This window comes from Ostrinia furnacalis, unplaced genomic scaffold (genome assembly GCF_004193835.3).
Source record: "Ostrinia furnacalis isolate ACB-3 unplaced genomic scaffold, ASM419383v2 OfSCF2780, whole genome shotgun sequence".
Lineage (NCBI taxonomy): Eukaryota > Metazoa > Arthropoda > Insecta > Lepidoptera > Crambidae > Ostrinia > Ostrinia furnacalis.
This window is the reverse complement of record NW_021133019.1, coordinates 219,641-241,200: the sequence shown is the minus strand read 5'-3', so window position 1 is coordinate 241,200 and position 21,560 is coordinate 219,641. Positions and strand designations below refer to the sequence as shown.

The 21,560-nt window shown below is 36.3% G+C and overlaps 1 protein-coding gene across 1 annotated transcript in view; it reads left to right on the top strand.

The window, feature by feature from the left end:
• The first annotated feature begins 4,070 nt into the window (after positions 1-4,070).
• ATP8B (ATPase phospholipid transporting 8B) overlaps positions 4,071-21,560 on the top strand; it is a 42,187-nt gene continuing 24,697 nt past the window's right edge. Inside the window, exons 1-6 of the mRNA XM_028309435.1 lie at positions 4,071-4,275; positions 9,842-9,900; positions 10,987-11,199; positions 14,441-14,646; positions 16,942-17,072; positions 18,685-18,884. Coding sequence (XP_028165236.1) covers positions 4,086-4,275; positions 9,842-9,900; positions 10,987-11,199; positions 14,441-14,646; positions 16,942-17,072; positions 18,685-18,884 — 999 coding nt within the window. The 5' untranslated portion in view covers positions 4,071-4,085. The remainder of the gene's footprint in view (positions 4,276-9,841; positions 9,901-10,986; positions 11,200-14,440; positions 14,647-16,941; positions 17,073-18,684; positions 18,885-21,560) is intronic.

Sequence of the window (21,560 nt, the reverse complement as noted above, 5' to 3'; positions counted from 1 at the left end):
GACGCCAAATGCTATTCTCTCAATTTCGATCTTGATTCCTAAACTTTCTATCACCATCCATTTTACTGGAAAATTTATTTTGAAGTTAACTAATCTCGTTTACTTGTTCTTGTTTGTTTTTCTAATGGCTTTTTAATTTTATTATTTTTTTTGTTATCTATTTGTAGTTATTATCTGTATGTTTATGGATGACGTTTGCTTGTTGCAGGGAGGCAAAGTGCACAGTCGTTGCGCAGGATGCCGATCGCGCCGCGCGGCCCTCCGCCTGTTTCGACGCCGCCTTACCACCAGCTCCGTAGGAGACCCACGTTAACCCTCAAGTGTCCTTCTATAATATAACGTCTAACTTTTATACGCCTCTTTTATACCGACCCATAAGTATAAGTACGCACAGTGTTAGTGTTTTAAGTGTCGCGCTCTAGTGGAGTGTATATGTGTGTCGATGGTGCGGCCGACATGGGAAAATCCTCGGCGAGAACACATGGCCAAGGTGAGTGTTGCCCGCAGCCGAACTGTCTTCAGGACACCTGTCCTCAAGGCCTTCCATTCGCTAGTACTCACACTAAACAACCACGGCCACCACTTGACCTTGCCGACGGTTACATATTTTATTTATTATTGTAATAGTTGTAGCAGCTGTACGGAATTTGGGCTTTTCAGGCGAACTCCTAACATGTTGCGATATACATTTGAAGACTTAATCGATGGCCTAGTGGTTAATGCCAGGTCAACGCTTGCTACAACGTTAGCGGGATCAAAATCCTGCTGGTTCAAATGATACTGTGATAATGAGTTTTTTTTAAATTTGGACAGATACACATTCATTGTACATAAGTAAATTATGTCAGTGTTTATCTAATTAAGTAATAATGTTTACCTAGTAGCCCGACACCCCAAAGATAAAGTTCTTTTTAGTTTGATTCTGGGTAATTGATAGATGCAATATTAAAATTGATTGTAAACAATGTCTCGTTCCATCATACATCACATTTTTGCCTCATGATGAGATTTATCATGGGTAAGATTTGTGTCCACATGGAGATATTTGACATAGAGCCCCATAACAGAAAACGCTACGCATTTGCAAAGTGCAAACACAAAGTACATATTGTTGTGACTACATAATACATTATGCTCGTAATGTTTTTATGGGAGGTTAGTGTTCCACTTGACTTCCACACTGAATTTCGGTGTTGATCAGTATCAATAAAGAATCGAACATCTATTTGTTACGTGTATTAAGAGCGCATTTATTATTCATGTAGTTATTTCATAGCGTCATCATGAAACCCCATTCAATAAGCAGGAATAATCGCTTGAGGACGATTCCGATAGTCCCTGTAAATTATCATCATCATTTCAGCTTCAGCCCTATGACTTCCACTGCTGAACATAGGCCTCCCCCAATGAATCGTTTGTCCGAGGTAGACATACTTGTCAACAATCTGAAACTGGATAGGACGCAGCATGGACTTTCGACATAAGATTTGTTTTCTCACTTCACTTCATTAACAGATCTATTATAAATCAGCATTAGTGTAATTGAAATTAATTAATCAACTGAATTACGGTAGAATACGAAATATCGTGTCGTTAATTAATTATGTAACATCACTCATAATAAACCACAAAAGCTCGCTGAAAAGTATTCTGATTTTGTTAAGGAGAGATCTATTTGTTATTTATTATTTCGCTATATTCAATTAAACGTCGATAAGTGAATACGTGGCCAAAGAATAGATCACCGATCAATACGAGTAATTGTGGGTGTCATGTAAACTTTTTAATTGACAGAAGATCAATTAAAAATATTCTCGAATGAATACCAAATCATCGGGGCGTGGTGGACCTATTCTGAATTTTATAACAAACAACCCCAAAACGTAAAAATGATAAATTAATCGGGTGTTTTCCCGTTACGTGACTCTACCGTTCCTTAGTAGGTACTAGGTAGATATGTTTTATAATATTTTTCACGACTTCTATCGTAATTCGGAAAACCAGGACGCGACCTGCTTTCGTCAATTACTTTGTCTGCGTACTACTGATGCTGTTGTTTTCATTTGTGCTACTTTTGACGCAGTTGTGAACTTAATTCATTTTATTTGATAAAATTACTGAAGTTCAACAAAAACAAGTTAGAAGACAACAGTATAACACCATTGTTTACAGTGGCATTCATTAGACAGGTAAATGTTAAGCTTCTTGCCCTTCTCTTCATAAAAACTGATCTTGTTTGCAATTTTCAGTATTTTTTTTATTTAATTGTAATAAAAAAATCTATAGTGTAGTTTAACGAGTCTACCAGTCAATAAAAGCTACAAGTTATTGGACGTAAAACTTGTACTTTATTATGATTACTTTAAAGGCAATATTGCAATAGATCGCTTTTATCTCCATCATTTCTATTTCAATTCAATAGTAGGAAATTCTGTCCAATTACTGGAAGTTTTCCCTATTTATACAAGTATAATATTTAGGTTTATTACCAATCTACTCATACTGCGTAGATTGTTAACGTCCAAAAAACCCTGTTAGGTACACCCTGTTTTCCATAAAACAACAAATAAACTAGGGTAATAATGGTTGAATTACAGTATTCACTGGATTACAATACCTAATACGTGTTTTGCAAAACAAAAAACGTTATTTAGATGTAATCTACGCGTATAAATAAAACTATTGATCGTCTTACTGCCTGCGGTTACGCTTGTATTCCAGCTTGTATTGTAACTTTGTAAGACATGCAAACTCATTTATCTTTTTGATGCTTATGGTTAAACCAAGTGGAATCGGGAAATGCATGTTGTCTTATTGCCATACAATTGTGTAATTCGGTTTTCTATACTATTTCTTTAACTTGTTGCCATTTTCTACCATTTAACTTTCTTCACAAGAGGTAAAGAAAGGTATGTCGTTTTTAAACACAATGAGAGCCACTTGTACTTCCTAGGGGTCATTTCGAATAACAAGTGGGTTTGTAGATCATTAAGTATTTGAGAAATTCTTTAGAAATGTGTTACTATAAGAGTTTGTGAGCGCAGTTTGTATGAGTGTTAAAACACGTCCACTTGTAAAAGCGTTTAAGTGGGTAACTCTCCAAACTTTTTTGAACCACTGAAATCTACGGACTTTAAGATTTGACGTTGTTAAAATTAAATTAATTTATATTCTGCAGTGTCAAGTTTATTGTCGTGAAAGCATTTACCTAATATCTTAAACGCATAAAATGCCGCGATTTAGTGTTTTAGTGATACATCTACTTGTAAGAGTAGCGTCAGTAGCGTTGAGAGAGGAGGAAAGCAATTAAGATCGATGCTAAGTCACAAGTAAGAAGCCGGCTTCAATAACATTACATTACATTAGTTAGACTATAGACTTGTGACTGACAAGACTTTTGGTCAACCAAAAACCACTAAATATAAGGTGCGCTACATGCAAAAGTTTTAGTTTAAACTCAGTTTCATAGCATTAAGGTTACCCAAAGTGTAGAGGGAATGCAATTATTTCAAGCAGGTCAAATCAAAAATTCCCCCATTGGATGATTTTATCGTTAAATCAAATTGATGACAAGTAGAACATAATAAGATTATTTCTACTAGAAACTTTCTGGAGGACCTGAGGTAATCCACGTAGAGCGATGAACAAGACTTATGTTCTTAGTTAAATAGAGTAGACTGTAATATTTAGTTAGTCAGATAAAGATTTGCATTATACGAATTAAGGTGTAGGTAGAGCTTAGGGCTTAGAGAAGATATTAATATTTTAATAATCTACTAAGCTGTAGATTTTCAGTCTGTATTTCAGACTCATGTTCGTTGATGTTATCGTAGCGGCTCTACATCTCGATTTTTTTCTACGATTACCTATTATTCTCATTGTGCCGGCAACACCGGGCAAACGATTGATGGGTGCGCGCGCACTCTGGCGGCGCTAGTGTGTACGGCACACGAGTCTCGGCCCCGCGGCGGGTCGGATCGCGCGTCGGGCGTTCGTAGTGCCGCGGGCTTGGGGCGGCCGGAGTCGCAGCCGGCGGAGTGGCCGCGCGAGGCGGCGCGCGGCATGGGGCGGCGGTAGCGGCGCGGATGTGCGCTCGCTCCGAGGCCGTCGAGCTCGAGGTGCTGGGCGCCGAGGGCGGCGAGGCTCGGGTGCCGCCGCGCCCCCTGCGCCTCTCGCTCCTCGAGCTGCTCGGCAAGCTGGTGCGACGCGACCAGCCCGCACAGCCGAACCGCCGCGCCAGGCACAACCATCGCTTCCGCACCTTCGTCTCGTGCGGTCGGTATCGATTCTACGCGCCATCTCCGTTCTCGACCAAAATAATGGCTCTATCTTACATTTGCGTCGTTGTGGACGCTCGATACAAATTGTCCGAGTAAAAATGTGACGAATTCCCCACCTTTTGCATGGGTTGCAGCGATGAACGTGACCGAAATGCCAAACATTTAACGTCTGTAATGGCGTGTGGGGGAGTTGAATGGGTGCTTTGTTGGTGTCGGAACTTTTTGGTTGGCATATATTGAGGAGGTATAATGGGGGTATACATCATATTGGCCAAGGTCGGAGTCGGCGCGCCCCCGCACGGTCAACGGCCGAGACGAGACGGCGCTGAAGCGCTTTGCGAATCGCCTCTGACTCCGCGCTGTTGTTATCGATTACCCGCCAATGTTTCGTTTCAACAAATTTAATTAAAGTAGAAACCTTTGGTTATGTTTTCTTTTCGTTGGGAAAATAGTGTTAGATACTAATACCCTTTACTAGACAACACAATGCGTATAAGGAAAAACCTATGTCTAGAAATGTCGGATATTATTATGTTGTGCGTATTTACGCATTTCATTTGTGTAGTCATGCAAACGAGTAGAGGTAGAATGACGATCTACGACGTTCAATACAACGCTTGAGTGTTATTGTTGTAACTAAGATTATTTTTATAATATTCTTCTATCCTTATTATGGATATCTACAAGTAAGTCAAATTTTTCAGCTGAAAATTAATCAAATGATCTAAACAGTTTTCTTCAAGCGGGAAAATAATCGATTTTACAGGATTACGAAACTTTAAAAAGTGCTATAGATCTTTAGATATTTGGCTTAATACAATTAAATATTAGCAGATAGTCCAGTATACGGTACATTTCCAACGAGAGATTTTCATAGAAAGTTGACCACTGATGTACATTTTTACTGAAAGCTATGCAGATTATGATAAGTACTGTTATCAGCAATCACTTTCACCTTATTAATAATATGATACTAACATTAATTACACCGTTTACACTAATTGAGATTAAATTATGCTGTTATGCAGCTACTGAACCCGCAATTTCAGCCGCTTTTACTTGCAATGATCATAAATATTATGAGAGACAGTCTTAAGTAGGCGTAAATGCATACTCAAACAATCAGATCATTTGTGTGACCAATTTGCATCAATTTATGAGCTTTACTACATCTCTACCTACTTTACATATTTTATATTAAAGTCCCTTTTGATGCGTTTGTTTGTTCTTCATATTATTTTGACTGTTACCTCATATCACGGTAATACTATCTATACAGTATTCCAACTCGGCCATATTTTTGAAATAAATGTCAACAGTCGCGCGGTACGTCACAGTATGACAACATGCGATAGGGCTGCCCACCAGTACCCAGTTTAATTACATCTGCCTTGTGATTGTACTTTTTTATTTAGTTAGACAAACAAAATACTTTGTGAATGGAATAGGTTAAAAATATGTGTTGTTTTGTGATTAGTAGATTTAATTTATTTAAAACTACGTAAATGTTTTTGAAACTTTAATAATCACAATGATCTGTTACGTTAATTTCGGGCGAGCGAAGTCGTGGGCAAAAGCTGGTTGACTAGTTTTTGAACAATTTGACCGTAAATGACGGTCACTCAAATTCAATCAGTTTTGTCATTTTTAACACTTGGCCACCGACGTCCATTCGGCACATTCGCGACACCCCCGACTTTTGCATACCGAGCGCATACCGAGATTTGAATTTCGAAAGAAAGTTCTCGTTTCGTCTGTTTATATGAAGTTACAATACTGTATGATATTATTACCGTGCTCATATTCATTGTTCGCACCATCTCTACATTATTTCAATTTGTAAATAAAGATAATTTTATCAAATGACTAGGGCAAATGTTAACTTATTTTTTCCAAGATTACCATAACCATTGTAAAGTTCTTTGGTACTGTAAATTTTCACAACATTTCATATTTTAGACGTCGCAATAGATTGTTTTGCATCATACAAATTAAAATACCGATATTTTTGTTTTTTATTCAAAATATCTATTTAGATATCTGTTGCATTCTAAAAAGACGTACCAAGTGAAGTCACGTCACAAGTTGTGACTCATATCATCGATGGAATGGGATGGGATAATTTGTTTGCCATCAAGGGATCAGCCATTTTACTAGACGTTCTATATAAAGTGACACTCTTTTACTATAATAGTAAGATGTAATTTCTAAATGCATAATGTGCTTAATGAATGACGTCTTTTGTATGTCAATCAATAAATGATTTCGTTCTATGAAAAAGAAGATACGATATTTTTGTGTCAAAGGGCTAATGAAGGTCTTCTAATTGTGTACTTTCTTTTGAAGTCAGTATCAAATTGTAAATAAGCGTTTACTTGTTCAAGGTATCGAATTAAAACTTAAAATAGACGAGTAGGTAATTACGCAGTGAATGTAGTTAGCTGGCCTCGATGGTTCTTATTTAAAAGCTACCTACAGTAATGTTCTGCAGCTCAAGAACCTCTTTTAACTAATGAAATTCAAACTATGTTTACTTCGTTTACTTAGCTACGTATATGTCCCTAAGGGTAAAGTTGGTAAAAGGGAACTGCCCTTGAAAATATGATAAACCTTATGCCGAAAGTAATCGATAGTCGTCCCTTAGGCGCCGGCGAGACTCAAGTGCCTCTTACCGCCTACCATACAAAACAAAGCATTCAATACAACAGGTTCTAAAATATTTTCATAACTTACACTATTGAAATGGCGGCATAGAATACTTTGTTTAAATTATAGACAGACGAAAACTATTGATACACTCATTTTATGGTGCGATACGGTTGTTAAGTTAGCTAGCACCTTATTTTCATTACTCGAAACTGACAATTATCGCTATGTTAATGACTATGCGAGTTCAGCTTAATTATACGTCAGTATTTCGTGTAAGTGACAAGTTAAAACCGTTGTCCATCAAATGTTATTGGTTTTAACTTTTAACAAACCAGCGAAGTGCGTGTCAGGCTACGCGCAGTTACGTAGTTTTGGGATATTGACTAAGTCAGTCAGTAGTCATTTTCTGTCTAATTATCAATAAAAATCAAGTCAGCTTTATGAGTAAGGTGACCCATCTCTCCCTGCCACTGACCCGGACTTGGTGAAAAAATAAGGGTTCGTTGTTTTTAATACGGAACCATGAAAAGAGTCGTTTTCCATTAACTCTTTGTAGGAACGAGCTTTTTCTTTTTCACGTTGTTTTTTTACCTACTAAAGAAGATAAAGCATAAGACATTGTTTTTGGACCCTAATCATCAACAAGCGAAACGGATAATTCTGCGATTATTTGGTTTTCTGGGGATTTTAATGTAATTGATAATTTGCTGCTGCATTTTGGCTCTATCAAACTAACCATAAAAGGCTTTTAATTTATAAAACGACATACTGCTGTAATTAAGGGTTTGTTTGATTGATTTAAGTATTCTGTAGTCGTGTATAAGTCACGTATTACATAACTTGCTTAGTCATTTATTGAAAAATACTTACTCAAAATATTTCTTGCATAGCATAGAGTTAAACTAATTTAAATTAAAATAGGTAGGAATAACTAACTTAAGGCCACCAAATCGTCAAAATAAATTATTGAAGAAGTTCTGTATTATGGGAAGACACTTGGAATAGGAAGTAGTTTCTTCTGTGACGATAATAAAGTTAAATATCTTTTAGAGTTCTTCAGCTCATTTATAAATCTTCCATGCCCGTAGCATGGCACGTTCGATTGAATGGAGTTACATTTGCTAACAAAAGCTGGTTTTAATGGCTTCCCCGATCTCGGCGAGAGCGGAGCGTGCATTTAACTTTACGATTAAATCACTCTCAAGTGCTCCAAGTGATGGATATTTAATAAGTTATTTCGAATACTTTTGGAAGTGTACTGAGATTTACTCGAATTGGAGTTGAAGTTATTGGGGCATTTTATTTAACAAAGTTACAGTTAATTGCCCGCGTTTTAAACCCTATAATAAAAATATTTTTGTGAAAGTCGATTGCATCTGTAAAATGGTTTTTCATCATATCAGTTTATGATTATGTACATAATTATTATCGTTTATTGATCACAACATAGTGATACATCTCTATTAATACATGAAGCTGTATAAATAAATTTTTGTCCTGATTAATTATCGGGTTATTCCGTATTCGACCCACGATAACTCAACCCACTCATTATTTTTTCCTTACTCAACCCAATTTTGTTCCTTACTCTACCCACAACCAATTTTTAATTTTATGTTCCTTATTCACCCCAAAAACATTCCTAGCTCAACCTATTTTAAAACCACTTAAAAAATATAAGATTTTTATGTACGGTCAGAATAAAAATATGTATTTTAGAAATTTAAGCTCAGTTAACTTTTGTGATCATTCTATTAAATAAAACTGCAGGAGTTCTGATACAATAATATATTTCAAAAACTTTTTCACAAAAGGACACAAATCAAATAATGACTAATTAGAATCTACTATAAATCCACTATAAATCTACTATAAATCAAACGACTGTGATTTTTTATTAAATCAGTATAACCAAGCTATGGCGTATAATTTTTTCCCCAGACACTTGTTCATGAATGTACAAATATTTCAAATAATACAATGTATTTTTTTTTTCAAGCGGTATGAGATGACAAAAGAAAAATAATAAAGTGTTCATGTGAACAGCCCGCAGTATAAGTTTTGAGCCTCTTAATTTGTTTTTGAATTTACCTTAAAATAAAATTAAATCTTTGATATATTTTAGTTAATCAACATACTCATATCTATCATTTTTTCATGTAGGTGATATTTTTTATTATTTTTTATTTAATTATAAATAAATGTACATACTAGTATGTATTTATCATTATTAAATTTCTGAAAATACAGTAAAAGTTTTTTGCTATCCATACTTATTTTTGGTATATTTACTTTGGGTTGAGTAAGGAATGCATTTGGGTAGAATAACGAAATTATGTAATAGGTTGAGTTAGGAATACTAATTTGGGATGAGTGAAGAAATGGGTTGAGTTGTCATGGGTCGAATACGGAATAACCCTAATTATCCGATTACACAGTCTAGCATCTATTGTCTTTCCCTAATAGATCAGATAATAATGATGATCATTAACTGATGAGATAACAGTTTATTTTATCAACTCGGAGCGTATAATCCGTAATCTAGATTCAAGTACATAGAGTATTGTTATGTTGGAAGTTAGCACTTAAACAACAGTTGTCCATTAATATACATGATATTCTACAATCTATTATTCTATCTTACATGCAAATAGGTCGCAGGAGCAATACAAATAAGGATTTATAGGGGTGCAAACACATGGGTTTATAGAAACTTTTAAATAAAATGAAACACGTTTTTACAACTTAATACAGTATTAGGCTGAGTTGCACCATCAACTTTGACCGTAATTTTGACGATAACCGGTGATTTTTGTATGGAGTTTGACAGATTTTTGACGTTTGTTAGTTAAAGAAATAATAATAATATGATTGTTTTAATGAAAACTGACTTTGTTTGTTTGTTGTTTCAGAGAATGAACGGAGAATCAAAGCCAATAACAGAGAGTACAACGCCCAGTTTCGCTATGCCGTAAGTTACTTTTATTTACAATATTATTCAAAAATACATAAAAATAGTATAATGAATTGGACGAGAAATTACTTACTTAGTTATTATTTAGTCAAGGCACAATATCTTATTAGTTTCTGAAACTTTCTGTTTCTGACAGTTTTTTTACCACAACGTCAGAAGAAAATCTGAGCTTATAATCGCTTGATATAATGCTGTAATCCATTGATATTAGGATTATATCAGAATTACGATCTAGATTATAAAACAATGTGCGATGTTAAGTACCATCCTTCGTAGAGAAGGAAGTGCCCGATACGGTCTAATGTTTTGTAATTTGACGCATGATTTGCCAGCTCTAATACAATGATGATTACGTAGCTACTGAGCAAAAATAATGCCATGACACTACGATAGGTACGTTAGCCCCAATGTTACATATTTAATTAAACTCACGGCCGTATAGGTCAAGCTATTTTTAACTGTGAGCACTAATTTCATATGACTTTGATGCTAAAACCTAAGGTTCTAATTATATCAGCAAGAATCCTTTCCGCTAGATTTTCCAATAATCTAATCCCTTGGTTACTAATAAATTACATCAGATAGAGTCTATCGTCGTCTGTAGGCAATCGCCCGACGCAAAGCTGCCTAAGCAAGCTAAGCCTATTACTTAGTTAACTGTCGATCACCAATTTGGTTGCTGCTGTAGGTATTACCAAAGAATAATTAATGTACTGGTATTACGCAGGCCGCTACCAACCGATCAACATGGAAATCTTTGGGGAAGGCCTATGTTCGGCAGTGGACGTCCTATGGCTGAAATGATGATGATGATGATGATTACGGACGACATCACATCAAGCTAAATACACAGTGGCGTACAGCGTTGTAACACAGGCTATTTTGCAACAAAAAAATATAAGTAGTCTGAGGGCTTAGTGTGAGTTTAAATCAAAAGTCGTCACTCGCTGTACAATCCATCATACATTTAATGTCATTTTTTTACGCGCTCACTAGTGACGACGTTTGATATAAACTCACTACGCCCCCTGATGTCTGTCGACTGTACTCGCATGAAAACTGACCGTGTGTCTTTTGTTTCAGAACAACTACATCAAGACATCGAAGTACTCGATCGTAACATTCCTGCCGCTGAATCTGCTCGAGCAGTTCCAGCGGCTGGCCAACTTCTATTTCTTGTGCCTGTTGGTGCTCCAGCTCATCCCGGCCATCTCCTCGCTGACGCCGATCACCACCGCCATACCACTCATCGGGGTACTCGCGTTGACTGCAGTCAAAGACGCCTACGACGATTTCGTAAGTCTGCTTTTGTCAGTCTGTTGAATTATACACTCAACATCAAATAAATCGCACCTCCCGCAACAAGCACTTTCAAACGGATGCATCCCCACTTCCCACCAATATTGGCACCATTTAAAAGCCTAGTTCTAAACTTCATTTCATTAAAGGAAAGGTTTTTACCCCAAAAATGTGTCTTTAGAAGGATCCAGAGTCACTTCTTCAAAAAATAGGCTATTACGCTTGAGCCAACTTTTATGGCTGTAAAACTGTTAAGTTGGGATTAATCGGTATGCATCTGTTAAAGAGGACACGTGTGATCATTATTTGGTTTTATAACCATAAAATTTGGTCTAATTGATCCCAGAGGTGAGCCCAAAGTGAGGTCTCTTTTCGAGTCACGTTTATGGTATATGATAATCATTTATTCAGAAATTAAATGTGTTTTTCTTTAAGGATATTTATTGGGCTTTTAAATAACACCAATATTGTTGGGGCACCATGATTGTGTCAGAAGAAAATCTTTTAAGTTCGCGTCGCGGAAGGAGCGGTTTATTTGATGTTGAGTGTAGTTTAAATATATTGTAAGTAGCTTTTCCGCGGTAAACTTTAAAGTCCAAAGTTACGGGGTTTAAAGTTTAGACCCCCGTTTCATCCTCTTAGGGGCTGAATTTGGGAAAATCCGTCATAATAACTAGGTAACTGCGTGTCAAAATTTCAGCACAATTCGTTTAGTAGTTTGAAGCTTGAGCTGTGTTGGTTAAATCAGTCGGTATCTAAAAAGATTTGATTTGTGTGGATTGCCGTAGACATCAAGTTGATTAGGTTATATCCGCATCATGTATTAAATTTTATTGAAAGTGCTTAGCGAGTTCATCCACCCCTTCTCCTGACCTACTTCGCCAGATTCCGTGCGCACACGTCATATAAACAAAGCCTATGTTAATGCAAGGGCTGTTCGTTAACTACAATATTATTCGCTTCATGTATATTTCGCTTGGTTGTATACTCTCTGAGCTGCCACTGTTTAACACAGAACATTTCATTGTGTATAGAATCTGTTCAATGTACATGATATAAATATGTATGCATAGGTATTCTATGTTATATTCCAAGAATAACCGATAACAAAGTAATACACATTAGTATTCCACAGGGCTCTATTTTTCTTATCTTTTTTAGTTCGTTGTGGAACACGATTGCAAAAACTCATAAGCAACAGGAACATTTAGAGATAACCAGTCTGCTCGTAATTGCGAGCTCAATTTTTAAAGCCTTGATAGTTTTAATTTTATGTCAGGCTTGATTTTTTAACTGAAAATAGCGCTACATTTATTTACAAAAGTAGGAAAATAAATTTTAAAAAATCCTCATTATTTAGGACACGCTCAATAGTACACCCGACAAAAGAGATTTCAGACGAGATGCATCTTTCAGGCCAAGAGTTTCTCCGCTGTGATAAAAAAACTTATCCAAAGATACGAAGTATAATCATAGCTATTAGACTTTTACACTTCAACGCTAAAATGTCAAGAATGGAAATTGCTATGAGCAAACTCTATTTACTACATACCGCGCTTCTGATGCGCGTTAACACGTGCACTGCAACAGTCGCGCGGCGGAATGCGCGGGCCCGGTAATTGATTCACCATCGCCACTACAGATGATCGGAGTGATAGGAATTTGGAAATTGGAACAATTGTCTCTTCGTAAGAACCGTAATTTACTGAACTCCACCGAGCGATAAATTTAATAAAACTAATTTGATAGGCGGCGTGCAATTTGGCGACATTAATGTATTAAATTATCGTTATCAATTTAACCGAGTGCTCCATGATATAACTTTTAAGACTATACCAACTAATCGATATAATAGATCATTGTTTCAGTATATTATGTAACTTCGATCCGTGGTTCCATAGTTTAGGCTTAGAGCGAGAACATGCTTATATTTGTTTAAACTTAACCTTAAGTACTTAAGCTTTAAAAAATTAGTTAAAAGCAAATGAAATAAGTATATTATTAAGTTTTTCTATATCAGACAATGAGGATTTGGGTTTTATAATATGGTAAATGTTAAATTGATCGTTAAATCGCAAATCGCAGCTGCATACCTACTCATGTTACAGAAATCCTTATATAGGGTTAATATGTACAATGGAACGTCCATATCCGTCGCACCTAGTATTCATAACAGAGTTAACAGACAGTAAACTCATTCATGCCAGCATGGAAATTGTTGTGGACCGCGAATAAGCCTCTATTGTGGATCAAGGACGGCGCCGTAATTAGTGCTCCGCCGCTAAAGTTCAATCAATTCTCTTGCAAAACTACCAGCCGACCCATATAACCTTTGATATTAGACCACAGTTTTTATAACAGGGAAATAAAAATAAGTTGATTTAGAAGCTGGCTGTGTACGCAACGACTGCATTGATTAGAATGCAAAGACGTGTTACGTTTTCTTGTTTTGCATAACGAATAAGTTTTGCAATTTTTTACTTTTTGTCACTATTCAAAAGAGTATAAATTATGACAGGAGAATAGCCAAAATGCAAACCAGTATTTAGTTTTTGTGTGTTAATGAGCAAATTATCGTCTTGGTCACTTTGCGAGCAATGAGTTGCTACATAAATGCCGCAGTGGTTACAGAAACAAACAGATTTTTTTAAGCAGAATAACTTTTGCAAAGAGTAATGCAATGTCCATGTTCATTATGACAGGTCGATATATCTTGCTACTCCTGCAAGTTTGGATCAGGATTCAGGATGTAATGTGTCAGCTAGATAGAATAGAATTGTTTCTTGAATTAGTTAAATCTATTTTTAGCTGTTTGTGTATTCAAGATTTATAAATAATCAGCGCCTGCCGGTGCAATGTGAGAATAACTCTCAATGTTAGTGTCGCGACAAATCGATACACATTACACACTGCTCAAACAATCGGCACCTTTCTTTTCAGTTCGGAAGTCCAGAATATTTATCATTTATGTAGGGATTTACACTCATTACAAAATGTGGAAACTTAGTAACATCCTAATGATGTTACTATTAAAAAGTATTTAATAAATATTTACTCTAAAAATCGGAAAAGGGTAGTTACTTTATTTTATAGGATGTTTAAGTATAAATAGCAATTACTCTACTCTAAAAAAAATTTACACTTGATTGATAACTAATCAATTTTGAAGACTAGAATGAATTGTTCTTTTAAAGGAATTTATGCTTTCTAACTTATGTAATTGTCCGTTTTGTTACAGCAACGTCACCAAAACGACTCGCAAGTGAACCACCGGCGGGCGAAGACGCTCCGCAATGGCAAGCTTGTGGAGGAGAAGTGGGCGTCTGTTCAGGTGGGAGACGTCATCAGGCTGGAGAACGACCAGTTCGTCGCCGCAGACATCCTTCTGCTCAGCACGTCGGAGCCTAACGGGCTCTGCTACATTGAGACCGCTGAGCTTGATGGGTAAGTCGAAGATCGTCATCATCAGTTCACTTAATAGGACTTCCTCCTAAACGTTTATTATTTCTTTATAGGCCTCCCCCATAAGTGCACTGATTCTAGGTTACTGAGTAGATTTTGAATAGGAAGACTTGTGTGTCAGGAAGGAGGCACAGAGATAACAAAAGTGCAGTTTGTAAAATATATGTATTTTTTATAACATTTAACATAATCAATCAAATATTATTTACATAATCAATTTGAAAATTGATTAACAGACCGTGTTTTATGATTATCATGAAACTAGTGAATAAAATTGATGACCTTTGCATCCCTTTCACTTATTGCCAAACTTCAACTGATCCGTATGTACACCAAGGCCTTCCAGTTCCTGCATCAATCTGATAATAATATTTTTTTACGCTTGCATAACAAATATTCGCAATCGTGTTTATTTTGTTACATAATAAATAAATCATGTTATCCTGAAGACAGTTTTGTAACCATACGATTTAAACACACGAGAAAGCATTAAAGATCGGGTTTTTTTATTTCTTTTTGGATTTACTTGAGATTGAAAATGTAAAACAAATGCCTACACATTGGTTTTAATGTATAGTTCCAAAATACTGAACTGTCCTATGCATGACATTGACAGTGGGGCGCCACCGTCAATACCGGATCGCTGGTTCCGATTTTTGCCATGTTGGATTGGAAACCATATAGTTGAACGATGGTAGCGCCGCCCTGTCATTGAGTTTGGTGGGACAGTTCAGCGTGGGTCATCTATATTACGTATGTAATCTCCGCTCATTATCCATGTACTCGACCCTTGTCAATTCAAGCGTATAAATTTTCACTGTAATGAAAAATCTGTATTACTTACACAATGTGATCTCGAATAAAAAGTTACGATTTCGAATAATAAGTAGGAGTTAATTCTTTTTTTTTTTCAAGTTTGTTACACCACGCTTGGTCACGCGTGGAGGTCAAACCTGTGCTCATTCATTAATTATTAAAAAGAATATGACATGCATTTAACGTAATGACGTCTTGTCTCCGCTGGACATGCTACACGCACTATCTGATTTATGACGGTGTGAATGAGTCACCATGATTTGATTGCAGTGAAAGGACAGTTTGCTTACTTACTTCATCATCTTTGTTTACTTCCTTCACATTATTCGTCATTGTGGTTAATACCTACATTAGAACCTGATAACAAAATGTTACTTAGAACTTAATTAGACATCTAACAAACACCTATTAGCTATTAATCAAATTACTGTACTGACAAATACCTAACTGAATTTACTTCGTCATTTGTCCAAGTATGTAGTTTATCAATCTGGTATTCTATGAAAATCAATAGAGTATTATTATAGGTTCTGGGCTACTTAATTATGGCCTTACTAATTTAGTTCTATTTTACTTTCTGTACTTTCTCTATATACATATTTATTGTGGCAAACAGACAGGTACTTGGAAAGCGTAATTAAAAATTCTAATGTAGTAGACACTGACATGTTTCATTATCTTTAATTATTTACGTAACTTTGCTTTAAGAAATGGTAATCTGTGCTATTGAATGAACAAAAGTGGGTACTAGGGTACATAGTGAGTTCTGCGGTTAATTCTAATGGTGATCTCTACATTTTGTATAATTATGTTTTCTTCCAGTTAGTTACTGTAACCAGCTGTAAGAAAATAAAGTTATACATTTTCAATCGTATTTGTATAAAATGTTAAGGCTGGTATAAATCTTTGTTAATAAACAGTTATAAAGCTGGGGCAGCTCGTCTAAATGAAAAAGGTTATTACTTCGTTATAGTTGATTAATCGTATTCTGAAACGTTATGACGCGAACAATAAAGATATAATTAAAATCCTCATGCTATGGACATTATGTAGGCGCACATAAATTTCTTATTTGAGCATAAAAGTTTATTGTCTCAGTCTCAGTTTATATGTTGGGATTTTACCTGATCTTGCTGTTATACAAACCTAATTAATATTGTTATCACTATCATTAGGCACGGTCTTTTTATCTTTTGCCTCCTCTTGAGTCGCCGTGGGCGTCCTTTGTAATATTGTAGTACTCTCATCCTTAAGTAGGTCAAGTAATTAAGAATTAAAAATAGAACTTTAGGGTCTAGTTATCGAGCGAGTTGTTGCGCCTTGTAGGTAAGGTAAAAAAGGTCGTTTATTTAATTAGGACTTCGGCAAGAGATGTCATATTTACTTTCTGGAAATTAGTGGGCATGTAATTAAGTTCTTCTATCAGGGTTTATAGTGACATTATGTATTTTTTTGTTGCAGGGAGACAAACTTGAAATGTCGCCAGTGCCTTTTGGAGACAGCCGCGATGGGCCAGGACGACGGCAAACTGGGCGCGTTCGACGGCGAGATCGTATGCGAAACACCAAACAACCTGCTAAATAAGTTCGAAGGTGAGGAAAACAAACTTTTATAATAGGTTATAGGTTCAAAACGGGACCAATGAACGCTAAGTTAGATAGTTTTCACGTCACTGAACTCGAAACGGAATTGTTGGGTTAGTTTATCGGAGTAAATATAGCCTGAATCAGTGTAAAGTCCAGCCATTCCATAGAACACAGGTTCATTAAACGTAGATTTCTCGGAACTTTTCCATAACTGTCAACTTCTACAGATATAGCGCTCAATAATACCAACGAGAGAGTTCCGAGCTAAAACTGTCTTGGGACCGGCAATGAAATTAATCAGAAGTCAATAGGTGTTCGAAGTTTGTACCTATTTATTAGCGAACTCTATAGTTGGTTCTCCACGAGTATTGGCACATTTTCAATGTATTAGCGACCGATCCGTCGGTATTACACATTACCTGTTAGTAAATGCGCTTGCAATGCATTCATGAAATGCATTGCGCCGAACAATATGATTTAAAGTACCTACTCGCAATGACTTTACTTACTGTTGTTTCCCATTCATGCGAGTATTCTGAGCTCCTGCCTCTAATAATTTTGTTTATCGGTTGTGATTCATGAATGCCATCGTATTTTGTCGTCGTGGTGACGCATGATAGCAAGTTAAAAGTGAATAAATAGCATTTAAATACGGAACAAAAATAGTGAAAGAGCCATAGCTCTTATCTTGTGTAATTTACTTCATTTTCATTAATGAAAGTCATGTTCTAAAGTATTTTTTGAATGTTATTCTTACTGTAAAATGATGGAACTTTTCGCAAAGATTCAGAAAATAGAAGACGAGATTGTAGGTACCCCTACATCGAAATCGTCAGATCATAAAACACAAAATGATACCTATTGATTTTATTTATTTCAAAGCTACACGTGATATGAGATCGAACACAACATGTGTAGGTATTTATTTGTTTGGATAAAACAAACAGTGACATCACAATCCACACCCCCACAGATCTACTATGTAGTGAAGCGTAACCTTTGAGGAAGGACTATGACGTCATAAGTCATTAAACTTGTGTTGCCTACAAACTGTTGTGTATCGAGTATACAAAAAGGTTATTGCAAAAGGACAAGAGCATTTATAAAGACATATACAAAGTATTTAGTTTGTCCATTCAGATTGGCTCATTATTATCTACAACAGTTTTACATTTTCCTTAAAGTAAATCGTGATATTAAGTCTCTATTTTTGCGGATTTCATATGCTCGCCTCTGTTCTGAAAAAAATAGTGTCAGGCATTCCATTTTTTTTTCATTCTTATACGAACGAGTATCATCGCTACGAGTAGCCTACAAGAAGCTGCAAATAGCACAATCAGATCCCGACTTTTTCAGATGAATTGCGTACGCGTACTTACTTAGTCTGATCAGTATGGTAATTTCAAACATGACTGTGGTCCGCTGCCGTTGGATATAAACTTTATAAACCCCCCAAGCAGTGCCAAACTTTGACAACCAGAGAACACGACCTTCTGCCTTTTTCATCCATGAAATAAAGTGTTCGTGTTATTAATATTTCCTCATTAAATCTGATAGTAAACACTAGCCTTATTAACCGTCTTCAAAAATGGGTTATTCATGGTGCAATTTTGTCCAGGCACGTTGAGCTGGCGCGACCAGCACTTCTCGCTGGACAACGACAAGATCCTGCTGCGTGGCTGCGTTCTCCGCAACACGTCGTGGTGCTACGGCGTCGTCGTGTTCGCCGGGAAGGACACCAAGCTGATGCAGAACTCCGGGAAGACCAAGTTCAAGCGCACGAGCATAGATAGGCTACTTAATTTTCTTATTATAGGGGTAAGTAACACTAATTAATTATGTTACCGCCTACTCTAATTTCAACTTTAACTTTCCCCCGGGATAAACTTGACCTTCACTGGTTGGGTTTTTATTGGCGGTCAAGCTGTAGATCCTGGCTACACAGTAGTTGCGGTGGAAACTAGAGGTGGGAATAGTCCCGTACTCTAATTTCGGATTGGCCCAAATGTTTATTTTGAAAACTGGTAGAGAATGTCATATGGCATGTAGGTAGTTCGCCTTTTGTAACCTGTTCAATGTGTAAATATTTTTTTAAATAAATAAAATAAGTGCTGCTTCCAATATGGTAAATGACTTTTCTTCCACCAGTTTCTCTTGCGCGTTTCTCCAATAGATTTTGTACGGCAAAAACAAGCTATGACCACATGATGTTCCTTTTTCGCCAATTGTCTTGCATTGTATAAAAGCCCTAAAACTTATATTAATTTGACGACCAGTAATTGCAAACTGATGAGATTTTCTGGGCTAGAATTATATATCTTTTAGAAGTTTCGCAATAATATTATTAGGTGAAACTAATGGGGCGTGAATTCTTATCTATATATTCAATTTGCAGTGCCACTTTTAGTCGAAAAAAAACTTTCACCTATTGGTAGAACCCATATGTGTATGTTTTTTATGTAATACGCAATTAGTTGACGACATTGCCGACCTTGCTTTAACGCGCTGTGGGCCACTGGGAATCATACGAAAGATTTGACACGATAGGGCTTATACACGGAATTATTTTTTATTAGCCTGGGAGGTTCATACTACTACCATACTTGATACAAATTTCCAATCAATTACCGCATAGTTGCAGTGTGTTTTTTATGAAGAAAGTAAAGGCAATATGTTGATAAGGTTCGCTATTTATTTGCGTTGTTCATTGAAGCGGTTTTACGTAGGTGTAGGTTATTTCATTCACAGAATTCAGGTTAAATACCAGTCAATTTTGATTGCTAATTAATGAGCAACTGCTATCAAAGTCACGGCCTTATTTTGAAAAAAGGATACTGCTAACGATATTATGAGTTATTTAGTGAATTCGTGGACCAGAAACTTTGTAGTTGCATTACAATAGTATTACAAATTATAATATGTTAGTTTATCACTATGAGAATACATTTTAATTACACTATGTTCTTTTCACTATTTACAAGGACGTAGATAATATACACGGAACTTGGCATAAAGAGAGAGTTCAAATGTTGAATAGACATGCCACTTATTATGAGGGTAGATCATAACATAAATTCTAAAGCACATAAAGATTACGTTGTATAAATCAACTAACAGTCCCTTTTCTATATTTATGACGGAAATGTAAGAAGTATTTTGAATTAAGCCTACAGCACGTGCATTTGTATCTTCAAGAAGTTTAAAATCATGACAGATTAATAATATGATGAGGAGGATCTTATTTTACCGACAGTGACACCAACTAATTAGAGCAAATACGATATCCCTAACTCAAAACACATCATTTATTATTTTGTTTTGTAATGAATTTGGTGACATGCATATGCCTAAATATTGTGGCGTGTGCCATTAATGGCACGCCATTAGGTTCGCCTTTCTTGGTCTAGGGTGGCTGATCTAAACAGTAGCTTTGCTCATCCCCAGATAGTATTCTTCCTGCTGTCGATGTCACATGTAACACAGATTAAGAAATTGCTCTAAACGGTTTAATTACACTGGTCAACAAAATTTTGTAACAAGAAAGGTGCTTGCTAATTTTAAATTACCTACCTACCCTCAATTTATTTCCATATTTATTTTGATTCCATCAGGTCTAGTTTTCGTGTTACAGCTACTACCCACAAAATTAAAAATTAACCTTTTTTTTCACTTTCGCATTCAGAGAAATTGTTTATTTGAAGAGCGTAGTGTTTTGTTCTGTTTTTAGAGTTAAGTGATTCTTAAATAATGTCAAGAAAGTGCAAAAATGATCCTTAAAAGTTTTTTTTAAATTTGTGGTGACATTACTTTCAAAACTCAGCGAAGGAATTTGACATCATTAGTAACTAAGTTATATGAACAGTATTTTGGCTTTTCCATCGGACAACAAGACAAAGTGAGGGTTCCATACATCTGTTATGTTACATGTGTGGGTCTTTTCACTGGGTGGGCGAAAAGATCTCGATCTATGCCTTTTGCAATCCCTATGATTAGGTTGGAACCAACGAACCAATCATTTGATTGTTATTTTTGTCTTACTGATACAAAAAAGGTATTATAATTAAACCAAAAAGTAAAATTAAGTATCCTGACCTGCCTTCAGCTAAAAGACCGATCCCTCATAGTGAAGATCTACCGGTAGTCCGCTACCAGAACCACCTCAAACTAGCGATCTGGCCGTTACGCCAAAAATCGAAAAGACACATTGGATCCTGACTTTGAGGGCATATTTGTTGGCCCTCAAATCAGGCAATTGATGAAAGATGATATATCGTCATGAACACAGTCGTGCCTATATCGCTGTACGTCTCCGTGGAGGTGAGTCGTGGAATAAGTCTATCAATAGGTGTGCCTGCCGTGGGACACACTCGTCCCAGCCGAGGCGGCGCCGGGCGCGGTGGTCATAGCATTTCTAGTGTTCTTCTCGTACGCCATCGTCATGAACACAGTCGTGCCTATATCGCTGTACGCCCCGTGGAGGTGAGTCGTAGAATA